The sequence below is a fragment of the Astatotilapia calliptera genome, chromosome 5, assembly GCF_964374335.1.
Source record: "Astatotilapia calliptera chromosome 5, fAstCal68.1, whole genome shotgun sequence".
Taxonomy (NCBI): domain Eukaryota; kingdom Metazoa; phylum Chordata; class Actinopteri; order Cichliformes; family Cichlidae; genus Astatotilapia; species Astatotilapia calliptera.
Genome location: NC_137426.1, coordinates 4,466,810 through 4,482,129, shown reverse-complemented (window position 1 = coordinate 4,482,129; position 15,320 = coordinate 4,466,810). Strand labels below are relative to the sequence as shown.

Here is a 15,320-nt window from a genome sequence, read left to right as displayed (position 1 = left end):
ATTATGAATTTCTCACAAGATACAAATTATGAAAACTCATTACTCATCACTAAAAATATGTAAATCCTGTAACAAACTTTAAAACAGTCTGCACTGCACAAGGCTTACACTAATCCTCTGCTTGCGTGGCAATGCAAAAACTGCACCAAGTACAAGAAATCTAATGGTTTTCATACTGTCGATGGAAAATATGCTCTACTAGCTCACTTTGTCAGAGAAATGTGATTATTTTCTTCTCTGCAGAATGTTGTCCAATAACTCGGATGGATCCAGTTGCATCCATTTCCAAGCTGTCTGCAGAAAACAGATGTTTGTTAAGCAGCAGAAAATAAAGCACAAGGTGACCCAGAGTGGTTTATTGGTCGTACCAACTGGCAGGTCTGCCAAAGCACCATAAGTAACAAATTGAGCAAAAGAAAAACAGCCTTCGTATATTTAAAAGGCAGTAAGACGCATTCAGGATCTGTGGTATTAAAGCAGAGTAGACAATCCAAACAAAACATAACACCTCCATCAAAGGGTTTAATACAACTGCCGACAAAAACACAACTGATACAGAAGTTCTGATACTCTGCACGCGATGCGCATCAGCGCTTACAGCTGGCGGTAATTCTCAGGGAACACAGATTGAAATGAATCGAGTGTGAGTCAAGCGACTGTCAAACACAGGGTGGGGGAAGGGCAGCAGGACACTGCAGCCATAAACAGGGATTAGAGACGAACACGCAGATACTCACTTTCTCTCATTTGAAATACCAGCCAGCAAACGCTACCCTGTGCTGCTAGGATGTGCACGTGCATGTGTGTGCGCGTGTGTGTGTGAGTGTAGCCGTGTGGTGGGCGGGTATGTGGGGGAACAAATCAGCTTTGAGCACTTGATCTGGAACAAAGTGGCTCAGGAAGCAAGCAGAGCTGTGATTTTATTCCCTGATGTTTGTGACCAACATTTATAATCAGGGTTTCAGGGAGATCTAGAGACTCCAACAAAGACAGAACGTCGAGATAAAGTGAGAAAGCAAAGCTCAGGGTAATCAAATTTAGAAATGTCAAACAACTAGTCATTTTAATGAGAGAGCCACAAGTATAACTAATGTTGCTTTCCTCTCCTTTTCGCTGAATATATATCTATCCTTAAATGATCGCACAGTACAGGCCCGCTTGCACGACCAAACTATTTTTTAAGTGTTACTTTCAACGGGAAGAGGAGGATCGATTTCACCCGTTTTAAGTGCGCAGACACTGTAAATCTTTGTGGGTTAGCAGCAACAGCTATAGTCATAATAAGTGTTGGCAGCAGGCATGTATGGCCTGAACCACACGATAACAATGATGACGGTTATAGTGAGTTTTTACTACACTGTCTCGTCATATGACTGCACTGCTTGGAAAAAGTTTTCACCTCGGGGATGAGACTCCTAAAAGACGTTACGCAACACAACAGTTTTCCTGTTACCCGCCATAACGCGGGGGTTATTTGTCACAGTATAGTTTTCTATCTCAGTCACTTAACAGGAGCTTAGGAGCCATTAATCCCACAAAAAGAAAGAAAAACAGCAACGAAATAACTTCAGCTGGAAGAAAATCAAGTAAAAACATTCCAGCCCTGCTTTTCCTCCAAGTGCTTTAAAAAAGCAGAGTAGTCTGCTGCACAGAATCTTAAAACACAGGTGCTTGCCAAATAAAAATGGTGCAACGGCACAATCTTAACGCATTAAGAAAATAAAACAGCTAAACTCCACAGAGTATTTACACATTTCAGCCCAGTGCATTGTGGGTATATCTTCTGCCTTCTCTTTGTCAAATCTATACAAATCTGTCAGCCTAAGAGAAAACTCAAGTATGAAGTACTCAGTCGGACAGCGTCAGAAAGTCCCCAGCCAGCAGCTTCCTTATTAAGTAACAGACAAAGACTTTGTTTACACGCAGAGCGCTGCTGGAACATCCCTGCTCGTATTAACTTTCCAGAGGCTAAACTGCTCCCACCAGCAATCCGATGACTGTCTGCGGCAGCGCCTTAACCATGCATGTACATTTAGACATTGTTAGCTTTTGTGTAAAAAGAAGAACATGCACTCTGAGGAAGGAATAACTGGAACAGTATCAAAAACAAATCCCGGAAACACAGAACGGTCTTTGTTGGTGGGGAACTTGCACCATGAGTCGATAGACAGTGACCTTAATACGCAGCATCACAGAAAGCATCTGATGAGTTAAGTAGCATGTGGTTCAATCCTGCTGTAACAATATGTTGGGGGCAAGTTGGCTCAAAAGAAATAACACGCTTGAGACTGCAGTGCAACTGTGGCGGCAGAAGCCTAGCGCACTGTGCTTATCAAGAAAATATGTTTCAGATATAAAAATACAAGAAAGTATAAAACTGAATTTTTTTGGCATTGATCGTTAAACATGTAGGTCAGAACACAGAAAGACAACCAACGAGGTGACGAAAGTCATTTTCTACTTCGTTTTTTTTCTTCTTGAAGTTACTTTATGGGCCATTTCTTCCAAGACTTTGTGAACAATCAGATTACAGACGGCGCCGGACGCCTACTTTCGAGCGCGCTGCCTCGCCAGGCGCTTCATGAAGCAGCAAGTTACCGCTGCGATGATGACGATGCCGACAAACAAGGCTGAAGAGACGCCAACCACCAAAGGGATGAGGAGGAGGTCAGCAGCTGAGGAGAACAGGAAATGAGAGAGAGCAGTGCGGTGATATAATCTGATGTGGATGAATATTAGAGAGCTATGAAAAAAAATGAGCTTTATTTAAATCAAAACAAAAAGGTGGGTCGATGTTTTAGCCGACGTGGATAATATAAGAACATTAATCTCCTGCTTTGATTAATCAGATAATTGACATTTGAATAAAAGAGAAAGGAAAATCATTTCTAAAATGCCAAGTTAATGGACTGTGCCACTGAAACCACGCCGCTCTGGTGATTCAGTTAACAGCTGCATTAAGTCACAATGGCCTAAAAATGCTCTGGCAAACAGAAAAAGGTCCTCAACTAACCCAAAAATATCGTGCTTGTGCTTTTGACTAATATTCTATATCATTATACATAGTAAGACACCTGATTTGTCAAACAATACATGCACCAAAGATACAGTGAAGATTTTTTTCCCCCATCCAGCCACCTGCATATGTGCAGTAGCAGAGGATAAACATGCAGAAAGATTAATGTGTAATCTCCTCCAACTGGGATTCCTCTACCAGCACAGCAAGACCTCTATTTAAACCCACGCTTGCTTTATTCTACATACACCACATATTTTTCCCTTAAACAAGGGTAGGTGGTTCAACCATTAGCTGAAATTAATTGTTGCTGTCAAGGATTCAGATCTTAGGTGTGTGTACAGTTTAAGATGTAAATACAGAGAAGCAAGCTCTGAGTTTGCTACGGAGATCAGGGAAAGTATCAAGGGTGAAATCAATCCAGACAAAAAGCCATCCTCTGGCCAACCTCCAGCTTGGGACCAAAGGTTTCCTATTTGACCCTTTCCTTGATTTTAGCTCAATCAGGAGCTGCTCAGCTCCCACCGTGCTCACTTTGGCCTGCACAATGAAGCAAGTTCAACATACACAGGTTAGCTATTCCTTATGGGGCTTCAATTACCCTTACAGTGGCAATCAGGCTACATGCACGTTTGCCTGTAAGATGCAGAGCTTACACATCAGAAAGGTAAAACTACAATTTGTTTTACAAAGTATGTAGTAATAAGACCCATAATACAGATTACTATTATTACATTATTAATATTAATTTAGATTATTAGATTAACACTTACCTCTGGCATATAAGTAAACATTGACTGCATTTGACTCTGCTTTGGCTCCTGTTCTGTACCAGCCTCCATGCGGGTCCTGTCCCCACGCCTCAGCATGACAGGCATACATGCCCTGATCATCCTTCGTTGCCATGTGAACCCTGAGTCTGTAGCTATTAACTGACAGGCGGTCGATGCTAATCTCGCTATGGTTGATGTAGATATTTGAAACACCGTTGTACATTAGGGAAGCTATCAGCTTGGGTTCTGGTGGAGCAGGAGGTTTTAGCATCACAGTGTCAGGTGCCTTCTTGATAACTGGTTCAGGGATTGCCCAGCGCAGCCAGTGCACCTGAACCTGGGCGGGACCTGTGGTGGTCACGGTGGTGTTGCAGATTAGCGTGACCGTGCTGCCTCTTTTCAGTAAAGGGCCACGAGGGAGCTGAGCCACGGCTGTAACCAGGACATCTGTGGAAGAAAGAGGAAAAACATTTTATAGAAGACAAACTAAGCAAAGTTAAAGAATGACTGTAGGAGCAGACGGAAGTTTAGCCAACATGCTGTTAAATAAAAAGAAAATCACACACAGCTGAAGAAAACCAAACTGGCTTATTAAAAGAATTTCAGTAAAAGTGATGCATATAGAATGAAATCTATAACACAGCAGAGAACTATGAATATTTTACAAATTTTAAAAATACATTAGAAACTTAGAGAGATATCAGTGAAGCTGGGAAAGAGATTTTAGTATACGGTTGCAGATTTCAACAGCAGAGTGCAGCCAAATGGCCCACATCCCAGAGCTCCAGGCCACCAAGACACTCAATAAATCTGCAAATTTAAATCATTTCTCCGTTTAAAACAATACAGCAGTTCCTGAAAAGTCAATATGATAAACAACAGAACGAACGAGACTAAAAGCCTTCACCCAGGGACGTGAATGCTTGTACCAAACTCCATGTCAGTCCGTGGTGACAAACAAGGATTAGAAATTTCAAAAGTGACCAAATTTGAAAAGTCAGTGAGACTACAGAAAATGACATGCAGCATTCATCCTGAATGTCTGGAGCAACGTGGAAACCCTGCTGCTAGCGTGGTTGCAAATATTGGATGTGATCGGCCGGACATTAATCAGCCTTTTGAGCGAGTAATTGTGCAGTGAGTTCATAGCCAGCGAGAGGTACGGCATATGTCTGGCCTCCTGCGCGCTACACCGAGGCAGCTCCCACGCATGAACCACAGCAAGGGTTTCCAGTCCTGAGCAAACATCTGAAGCAGATTACCTCATAGCCTTCCCAGCACCGTCCACAGTTCATGTGTGACTATGGCTTAAACTGGAGCATTCCAGTAATCTCAGCCCATGTGTGACTGCAGAGTCTCACCTTTTGTCTTCAGGTTGACGGTGACTCCCTCCGACCGCTGGGTGAGTGTTGCGGGCACAGACTGTCCGGGGTTTCTTCTTCCGGCGTACACACTCACCACGCACCGATACACCCCTGAGTCGGCAGGCTGAGCTGAGAAGAGCTTCAGAGAGTACTTTCCCTCTGCTGCTTTCTCCATAGACCCGCCACTAGCTCTGCTGAGGTCATCCCCCCAGCTCACAATGCCATTCGGGGTCATCTGGGCCACCTCCACCTTAACAGATATCAAGATGCGCCAGGAGGGGTTAGACTAGAAACACCTGAAAATATTTCACATTTACCTGTCGATGGTTGAGAGGAACACATACGTACTTCATTTACATTTTGACTCAAACTTTGGTCTAAGAACGTTTGGTCTGAAAACGTTAACAGAATAACAAGATTACCTCGACTCCTCCGGCCCCGACTGAATCGCTGCTTGTGGATCCCCTTTTCATCCACTGAACCAGCAGGCCTGAGTTGACTTCAGGCGGCAGCCCCAAAATCTCACAGGTCAGGATGAGAGGGGAACCGATCTGCAGAGTAACCTCCCCTGTGGGCGAGGATGTTACACGCAGCGACTCGGCTGGAGAGAGGACGAGACAGAGTTTAAGTACCAGTAAATCTTCTTGGTGGATGGCTGCAAACAGCATTTAATCTGGACTACAACAGGAAAAATGTACTGCAGGTATCACCTCTGCTGAAAGGCTAGTGTAGCTTCTTTTGTACCGCACATATTTAATGGCCGGGACAAAATCGATATCACCTATCAAGTGTGTCGAAATAAAACAAGCAAAAAAAAGACTTAAACCTAACGTGACTACGACAGTACTTAAAAAATAAAATATTACAATACTAACAGTAACCACTTTAACAATACTTCCACCTGTGCAGGTAATAGAGTGTAAGGGTTGGATGAGTGTAGGCGCAGGCTGAGTTCATCTGCTGCTGTTTTTTTTTTAGGAGATTTGTTTGTGTGATTTATTTTGTTTATTTGAAACATGAAAACATATCAAATGTTGCCATGAAAAAAATAGTTTTTGATTTTGAATTTAATGGCAGCAACATGTCTCAAGAAAAGCTGGAAAAGTAAGTGCAACTAAGAAGAAGCAGCTGGAGAAACATTTTGTTAACTAATTAAGCTGATTGGCAACAAGTCAGTAACATGACTGGGTGTAAAAAGAGCATCTTAGAGGCAGAGTTTCTCAGAAGTAAAGATGGTCAGAGGGTCACAGATCTGCAGAAGATGCACTACATAATGTCATCATAAGATTAAAAGAATCCAGAAATCTCTGTGTGCAAAGCAAGAGGATGAAAATCATCAAATATTGGATGTCTGTGGTCTTTGGGCCCTCGGGCAGCACCAGATTAAAAACAGGCACGAGTCTGTCCCCAGAAACACTTCCATGAATCGCTGTCTGTGAACACAGCTCACTGTGCCATCCACACATGCAGGTTAAAACTATCCATCTCTGATGGTATGGAAGTGCATTATGGACCCATCAATGCTGAAGGGTATACACAGCTTTTACAGCAACGTGTTCTCCCATCCAGATGGGAGGGCCTTCAATACTGACCTCCTCCAGCTATTACAACAGTATGGGTGGGAAATGGCCTGGCTGCAGTCCACACCTCTCATCGACTGAAAAGTCCAGCAGCTGCTCTGCTCAGTTCAAACATTCAATTTGTTTTCTATGTTCAACTGTGAATAAAATATCTTAGTGAGGTTTTCGAATTGGTCTATATTATTTTTATTTACATTTTACACAGCGTCACAACCTTTGGGGAACCTGGGGCTGTATATAGATGCTGTATCAACGGTGGCAAATGTAGCATTGTGAAAACACTGGTTGATTTTAAGTACTGGAGAACAAAACACCACTATGAAAGTTCCCTTTCTCGTGTTTGAAGGATTTCTTGGTTAACTAGTGATCCCAGAGCCCCATTGTGCAAGCTTTTCTCCAATCCTATCACTGGTCATAAGATGAGGATCTAGCATGTGTTTGCAAGACGTCATTTTATATCTCGCAATCAAAATTGCGCGATTTTTGCGAGTGTGTGCTGGGTTGGTGTGGGTGGGGCCAGCTCACGAACCCATAAATCGCCTGCTGCCGCACTTTTTGTTCCGTTCTTAAATACTGTCCAACACTGTATCGTGTACATATGCATGAAAGAAAAGTGGGTATTTATGTGCACGTACATAAGCCACTGTCACACAGTATTTATTGTAACATTTTAAATAATCTACTGCACTCAACAACTGAAACAATTAAGAGCCTTTAACTGAAATAGCGCAGTACAAAACATGTGAGTATAAGCCGCTTGTGTGTGCAAAGCCTCTTCTAACCACAAAACTTCTCTACACTAACGATGCTTCTCAATAATAGACATCCATGTCAACAAAAGGAGATGCGTCAGCCTATTGTATTAGTTAGACAATAGAGGCCAGAACACACAAAACCAAATGGCGCTCGTCAGCGAGTGCCAGTGTAACAAATAAACAATGCATGCATTGATGAGCTCTGATGAGCTTTAACTCAACCAATTATTTTTCCTGAAGAAACACAATGTGACCCATTTTTTTAAAAGGAGCAAAAAATATTCTCCATATTTTTCTATTAGAAAACTTACAAAACATGCATCATTGCAGCGCATTAGAGATGTGCTCGAGGGAGGACCGACAGACACACCTGTGCTCTTTTTCAAGGAATCCAGCCCAGAAAAGCCAATGTGAGAACAAGAGATTACTTAATCCTCTTAATCTACAAAAGCGCCTCAGAATTTAAAATGAGCCAAACAGCAAAGCGACAGGCAGTTATTCATCTGCCCAGACAGCCTTCTATTAACCTTTTAAATCCACCTGAAAAATCAACAAGATGAATGAGTTGGGCTGAAAAATGCAAAAACTAAAAAAAAAAAAATGGCCAAATGTAAGAATTGCTTAGCTTCTCGATCTTGCAATATGACAATAAAAGCTATTAAAATACTGATTCAAAGATATTCTTCACTGGCCAGAAAGTAATGGGATAATGGATTACTCAAAAGTCTTCAGTTACAGCCGTAATTATTGGAATCCATTGTCCCAGGAAAAAGCTAAACTGTGAGATTGTTGCAAACAGTGCAACAAACTGCATACAAATGTGCATCCTGCTATTTAATCAGCTGCTTATCCAGCTAGTCAGCAAACTAATCACCCAGCAAGCTAGACATCCAGTGAATAACTAAGACAAACACCCAGAGCCTGGGAGCTGGACAGGGTCCAGTTTACCCAAAGGCCCTGCAAGCCCAGGCTGACTGACACCACTTCCATGGCAACAACAAAAACACAATCAAGAGGCTCAAACTTACCAGCAGAAACACGACTTTGTCTTATTCCTCCTGCTTTGCTTTTATTCTCCAGTTTGTTCTGCAGTGTAATTTATGATTAAATAAACAACCTGTGCGGTTTTATTACCAGCTTTACAGCTTCTGTTGTTTCAACAACGAGCTGCAGTTCAATATGTTTGTTGCGACCTTGGGACTTGCCACAGGCTATCACAGCTTTGTCAAACGGCAGCACAGCTACTGGGGCAGTTTCTGAGTTACACTGACCTAGTTGCTGAACGGTCAAGTTGCCAATATCCAGCGTCCTCTGTGCGATCTTCTGCCACGATCGATTGGGGTCCAGAATCCACTGTGAGGCCTCGCAGAAATACGAGCCGCTGTCATCTGGCTGCACCGCTGTCATCTTCATCACGTACACACCCTGCCCGCCCTCGCCGTTTCTTTTCTCCAGCGTGATCTCCCCGTCATCGTAGCGTTTCTTGTAGAAACGTCCGGGAACGACCCCGAGAAGCTTGTCAATGGAGATAATCTCTCTGACGGTGCTGACCTCTTCTCCGGCCCCACTCGGCGATCCCTCTGCACCACCACGCTTCCCAAATGTGATGGACAGATGGGTGAGCTGCTCTGATTGGATGCTGGCCGAGCACGTCAGGGTTAACGAAGCCCCCTCTGACACAGGTTGGCCGGTGAGTGAGCGTGAATAGCTGATCTGAAGCGTGTCAGGGATCACTGTGGGTGTACAGAGACAGACAATCATATTACACAGAGCACTGCAGGAGACATATGGGAGGAGAAAATATGTCAAATTCAATTTCTAATGCCTGTGTAGTGTTTAGATGCATCTATGTTTAGAGCAATAAAGTGAATCATGAAATGTATCTGCTAAGAGTGACTCCAGGCCTTTTACCTCCACCTTGGCTTTGGGCACTTGGTTTGCCAAAGGAAGAGAGGATTAGTGAGCTATTGCTAAGATAGTCTGCTGCAAAACTAACAGGTGGCAAACTCAGTAGAACACGAGGAAGATGACTCATAAAAAAAATAACTGAATGGAGTAAAATAACCCAAATTACTTTGGTAGATAAATCATGGTATAAGTGCAAAGAATTCAGGGAGAAATAGAAACAGAAAAGAAAAAGACAAACTCCAGATGGTGAGAAGAAAGAATTACTTAGGATTCCTAAAGTTGCACTTAATCACTAAACATGACATCCTCTCTGCTGGAGTAGCACCGAGCAGCCGATGCAAGCTTCTCATACAGTTTGTTCTCCACTTCTGAAGACATCACAGCTAAACTATGACTGGCATAAATTCAACAGTTCTACTCACTGATATGAGTTCAACACCAAAACTAGTCTTTCTTTAGAGAAAGCAGACAGAAACGTGTTTTCTACAAACTAAGAACACTTTCTCTGAACAATATATACCCACATTTTTAATCTATCTAATGAAACTTTATTAAATAAGGTTTAAATCTGCAATTGCTGACATTTCCAGTTGTGTCCAGTTCAGTCTCAAGCCCCGACTTTTTAAAACAGTTTTTCCCTAAAATGATGAGACGCTGTCCCGTTAAGGGTTAAGCCATTTTATTCACGCGCAACGTTTTCATGTTTCATTTATCTATTTATGTTTTGTTTTTGATGACTTTTTAACTCAAAGACATCAGACTGTGTCTGTCCTTTGAACGATTGTGGTTTGGGAACTATAAATGGATAAATATTCAGCTGTAATACATTTACAAATGATTAAACTCCTGGTCAAAACTCCACTACATTTACAAAAAGCTGCAAATCAATCACAGTCCACACAGCCAAGACATGAAGGTTGTCAGCATCAAATTCCACCATCTTGGTCGCATCCACAGACGTGTGGATGTGCTGAGTGGGGTTTTCCCTCAGTAAAAGACATTTTTCCAAGCGTAGTTTCGAGAGATATTTGCAGACTGTGAAGTTGCGACAAACACTGGAAATATTGGAAAGTTCAGTTGTTAATGATTCCCTGCTTGGATTCTTTTCATGTGCTGCATCACAAAGGTTTCACTTTCTATAGACTTCATGACTTCCTGGTTTCGGGAACCAGACCAGGCCTGGATATGTTCATATTCTTTATACAAACATAATAAAATTGCATGGAAAGGCAGAAAGGAAAGAATGAACTGATCTACAATGCATGACTCATCTTATTCCTGTGGACCAAAAACCTCCAGTGTTGCCCAAAATTATTGCCACTGTAAACTTTTGTGGCTACACCAACAACATGGGCAAGTATAAGCCTAACATCTCTGACATCTCTGATAGGAAACAATGAGCTTTGGGACAGACATTTGTTGACAGTGACAGGAGTATATCGGGTATAATAACGGCAGCTTTTTATATACCTGTAAGAACTTTGAGTCAGCTCATGTCTTACCTTTGACAGCTACTGTGGCACTGTAGTTCCCTTGATAGGAGCTGTCTGTGCTGGGAGTATAGCACTCATACTTCCCTTGGTCATCAGGCCGGAGCCTTTGGATGATCAGCCGGACCTTGTCCCCTGAATCCCGCTCCACTCTTACCTCCCCACTCGTCACACGTGCCTGGAACGGGGCGTAAGGGAAACCCTTGTCCCTGGTGGACACGACTCCCATCTGCCTTCCGGCAGCATCGTCCCTAAACAAAAACCACTCAAAGTCTTGTGTACGTGAGCCTTCATATCCTGACACAGCACAGGGCAGGGAGAGAGGGAAGCCAGCGACACGGTAGAGGGGTCCAGCAGGGACAGCAACATGACGGCACAGAGCATGCTGGAGCACTGGAAAAGAAAAACACAACAGAATGGGGAAAAATGGCACATCTGGTGAGTGTGAAAGACCGGAAACAGAAACGGTGTCAAACCGTCGTAGCGTGTTTGGTACATGGACTCAGTGATCGATATCCTGAGCTGATGGCTGGCTAACAGTGAATCAATACTTTAAACAGCTGCAGAGAAGAAACACTCGTGCTGGCGCTCTGGGTGAGCTTCCTCAAAACAGAAAAACATGCTCAACAAATAAAAGAATCTCAGTGAGCTCCTTAATATTGTTAGGCCATAGTATTATACACAGAGATTTCTACATTCACAGTAAATTTGATAGTGGCTGTATTATATTTATGGTTTGTAAGTATAAAGAATGGAATGGATATTAGAAAAATCTGAAATGAAACATGCAAGGTCAAAGAAACGGGTCATGATGCATAAAACAGCTGCAACTCTACTTTCTATCAATCAACTAACAACAAACACATATTTGAGCATTTCATTTCCAAATACAGTGACAGAAATATGATTATATGTGATGAATATAACACCCTGGACAGGTTGCTAGTCTGTCACACCTATGGCCGATTTACCCAACCCCACTAACCCCACTGCATTCCATGTCTTTGGACTTTAAGAGGAAGTCGGAGAGAACGTGCCAACTCCACACAGAAGGCCAGATGCTGGAATCAAACCCAAGACCTTCTTACTGTGTGTGCTAACGCCGCAACACCAGACTCTGATCTGCAGAACTGACCTTTATCTTCTTCAAATAAAAACTGGGTAATTGGCTTTCATGCTTAGTAGTTCTGCAATTGGGACTAACTTCTGCCTATTACAGGGATCAACTGTAAGTACTGTATTTGCAAAACAGTGCTGTTGTCAAGGTGCGCAAGCAAATTCTTTGAGAGTAAATCAAAGGCATTTAGCAAATGGCGAAGGAATAAGCTAAAGCTGGAATTGTAAACTAGAAGTCACAGTGAAATTGAGGGAGGACACCTTACTCAAGGCTAAAGTAAACCTAAAAATGAGTAAAGCTCCTTCCACGTCATCCTTGAGTGCCCGAGGAGTGACAGCTGCCAGCTTCAGGGTTGCAGTATCACTGTATTTCTGAGTCTCTGGGTCTGGCTTCCCATAAATTCCCAGAACCACAATGAAACGGGGTTAAACACAAACTCTTTTTTTTTAAGACACATGCCCTGAAACTTGTCACACGATGACCTTTATCTCTTATTTTTGGTACTTTCCAAAATATTAATTACTGACACAGAGTCTAATTTTGAGATGAGATAACGCTGCTGATTTTAACACGAACTTTCACACAAAATACAGTTAGTTGATGACAAATGTAGGTTGCAAATAAATGTTTCATTAAACAAAGTTTTGCTTGCTTTTAGAATGAGACACCAGCTGGTAAGTCTCACACTATCTACACAAATGTCATGTGAGTTAATTACACAAATGCAGGTTTCAAACAGTAGCAGGATCCATGCACGGGCCTCCAAAGCAGCACGGAGCTCCACATTGCAGAACATTTTAGCCCCTATATGAAACATAACTCACTGGTTTTGGAGTGACATTTGCCAGTTGTTGACAACTTGTTAGACAGATAATCAATTCATCAAAATTTCATTAGTAGCTTGCTGAGACATTGATTGTTGCAGACAGCCACCGGAAAGATAACATAACTTTTTTTTTTTTGAGGAACAATAATTCAGGTTCAGAACATTTTAAACCAAGAAAAGAAATACAAAAACAGAGGTGATAAGCACCTTTACTATTCAGTAAACAAGTTCATTTTTCATTTGGTGCCTAAAAGCCAAAGAGAATCAGCATCATCAGAAAATCCAAATGTGATGCAACCAAAAACACACCCACACAGTGACACTGAACAAAAGCTCCCCGACAGCTAACACAGCCTCTTGACTCACTGAAACTGAATGATGACTACCTGAACAACTAGAAATACGAGACAAGTGCGTTCGGGCACTTTTGGTCTGTGTGCGCTCGCGAGTGTCCAAAAACAAGCCGTGCCTTCTCACAGAGCTACACTCCAGTACAACACGCCCACAGATAATGACATGGGAGACTAGAGAGACTAGAGGCTTAAGCGGATCAAGTCCTAATTAACAATGGGCTCGGGCTGATAGGACTGGGGGGACTCCGCAGCTTGTCATGATGCTCAGTACTGTCTGGATTACTGTCTGCGCAACAACGGGGCCCCTGAGTTTCTAATCAAGACCCCCACATAGAAACGCATGTTAAAACACAAACCTGTGACTAATACGGATCTCTCCCAGAGGCAGCCTGCCCGTCCAGTTTTTAAATGTGATAATTGGACTTATGACTAATGTGATGGAGATAAAAACTGTGTCATCCATATGCTGTTCTCCCTCTGTGGTCAAACTGTACAACTGACGTATAAATCTAAAAGCATTTGCAGTTTATTTCCCCAATGCACATCCAATGAGTCATTACTTTAAGTATCACAAATTTGTCTGATACTTTTATAAAACAATATCTCTGCAAGAAACACCTCAACTACAACGCTTCCGTGTTAAAATAGTGCATCTTAAATTTCACAAGGAACAGTAGTATGTCCACAGGAAGGACAGAAACCATAGAAACTCGCAGTTACACAAATCTCCAGCAACTACTGAGCATTACTATGGAGTATATACCGTAAAATATTATTATATAGTCATTATTTCCGTCTCCTACTCAACTCAACCTTTCCTAAGGACTTCCTGGAAGCCACACCCGCACACCCTAAGAGTTCTGTCTGATAGTAGACTTTCCTGGTATGTTTTTTTCTGCATTTGAACTTCAGGTATGAGGGGGAAAAGGATTTCCAGCGCTTAGGAATGTTTCAAAGATAAAGCAAACTAACAAGAACATGGTGAACCAAATCATGAAAATTAAGCCACCTGCTGTAAAGAATATGCAAATAAACAGTGTATTCGGTCACCGTGCAATCACGCAAATGTACCACCATGTGACAGATGGTCAGAGAGGTACGGATGAACTCACCCCAGTGCAGAAACAAGAAAAACGCCGCTTTCATCGAAGCCATCATGGTCCTCATCTCCCCCCCTGATGTCCAGATGGATTACGTAGAGTCAGAATTCCCTCTCCGTGTTCCTCTGCTCGTTTAACGCCGATCATAATTCATCACCGCCGCCGAGACCAGCTGTGATCGCAGTATTTGCGAGAGGAAGGAAAAACAAATGGGAATGCATAACAATGTAGCGATACACTGATTACACACACGCACACGCAGACACATGCGCAGGGGAGAGTCACCGCCGTCACCTAAGAACAAGCCCGAAGGATATTAGTGCATATATAAATATGCAAAACGTGATTACCTTTTCTTCGTGCACCGCCACATCTCCATCAACAAGCCGTCTGCTCCATAATATGTCGGCCGCTTTCAGATTATACCGCCTCAAAAAACATGCAGACCAGTCCAGGCGCGGAGTGGCTGGCATCACGGGTGGGGAGGGGGGAGGCTGGTGTGTGTGAGCGTCTGTGTTTGTAACAAAGGGGGAGGAGCATGCATGGAACAGAGGCGAGCTGGTGTCATTGGTCAAGAAGGTGACGGTGACATTTTGAACCAATGATAACAAAGGGTGCAGAAAAGGCGGTGAGACGAGGCACTACCACAAGGTGGCGCCAGATGAAAACACTAACAGTCCGACTGCTGGAAAGTTCAGGTGGGTCAATAATGCCTTACAAACTAGAGAAGTGCGGCTATTAAGAATAAAAGAAAGTGTTCGTTATAAACAGGAAGTCACAATGAAAAAATAAACCAATGACTGTAGAAAACAAGAAAACGTCTTTACATTTTTACTGAAATGACAAAACAGAAAGATTTTATTCTGAATGTTTTTTGTTTTGTGAAACAAAACATTCAGAATAAAGCTGCAAACACAGAAAACAGTCAGACTCCTGTCTTCTTTATTTAGTTGTTATTTCCAACAGGGTAATGAAAGCTGGATAAGATAAGCCTAGGTTATTACCCAGTGCATCTTAAAGGTTTAGTTGTTAATTAGT

General features: G+C 42.5%; 1 protein-coding gene across 1 annotated transcript; it reads right to left on the bottom strand.

Moving 5' to 3' along the window:
- Nucleotides 1-341: 341 nt before the first annotated feature.
- Nucleotides 342-14,791, bottom strand: igsf8 (immunoglobulin superfamily, member 8). Its single transcript, XM_026166762.2, has 8 exons — nt 14,633-14,791; nt 14,295-14,454; nt 10,899-11,279; nt 8,760-9,221; nt 5,576-5,754; nt 5,151-5,403; nt 3,790-4,236; nt 342-2,675 (listed from the first exon to the last, which is right to left on the bottom strand). The coding sequence occupies exons 2-8, from the start codon at nt 14,347-14,349 to the stop codon at nt 2,548-2,550; spliced, it is 1,905 nt and encodes a 634-aa protein (XP_026022547.1). The 5' UTR covers nt 14,350-14,454; nt 14,633-14,791; the 3' UTR covers nt 342-2,547.
- Between the last annotated feature and the right edge of the window lie 529 nt (nt 14,792-15,320).

Coding starts and splice junctions, on each gene's coding strand:
- igsf8 (XM_026166762.2), bottom strand. CDS start 14,349: ATGAGGACCATGATGGCTTCGATGAAAGCGGCGTTTTTCTTGTTTCTG. Junction 9,222..10,898: donor TGCCACAGTAGCTGTCAAAG/GTAAGACATGAG, acceptor GTACACCCACAG/TGATCCCTGACACGCTTCAG. Junction 5,404..5,575: donor TCGGGGCCGGAGGAGTCGAG/GTAATCTTGTTA, acceptor ATATCTGTTAAG/GTGGAGGTGGCCCAGATGAC.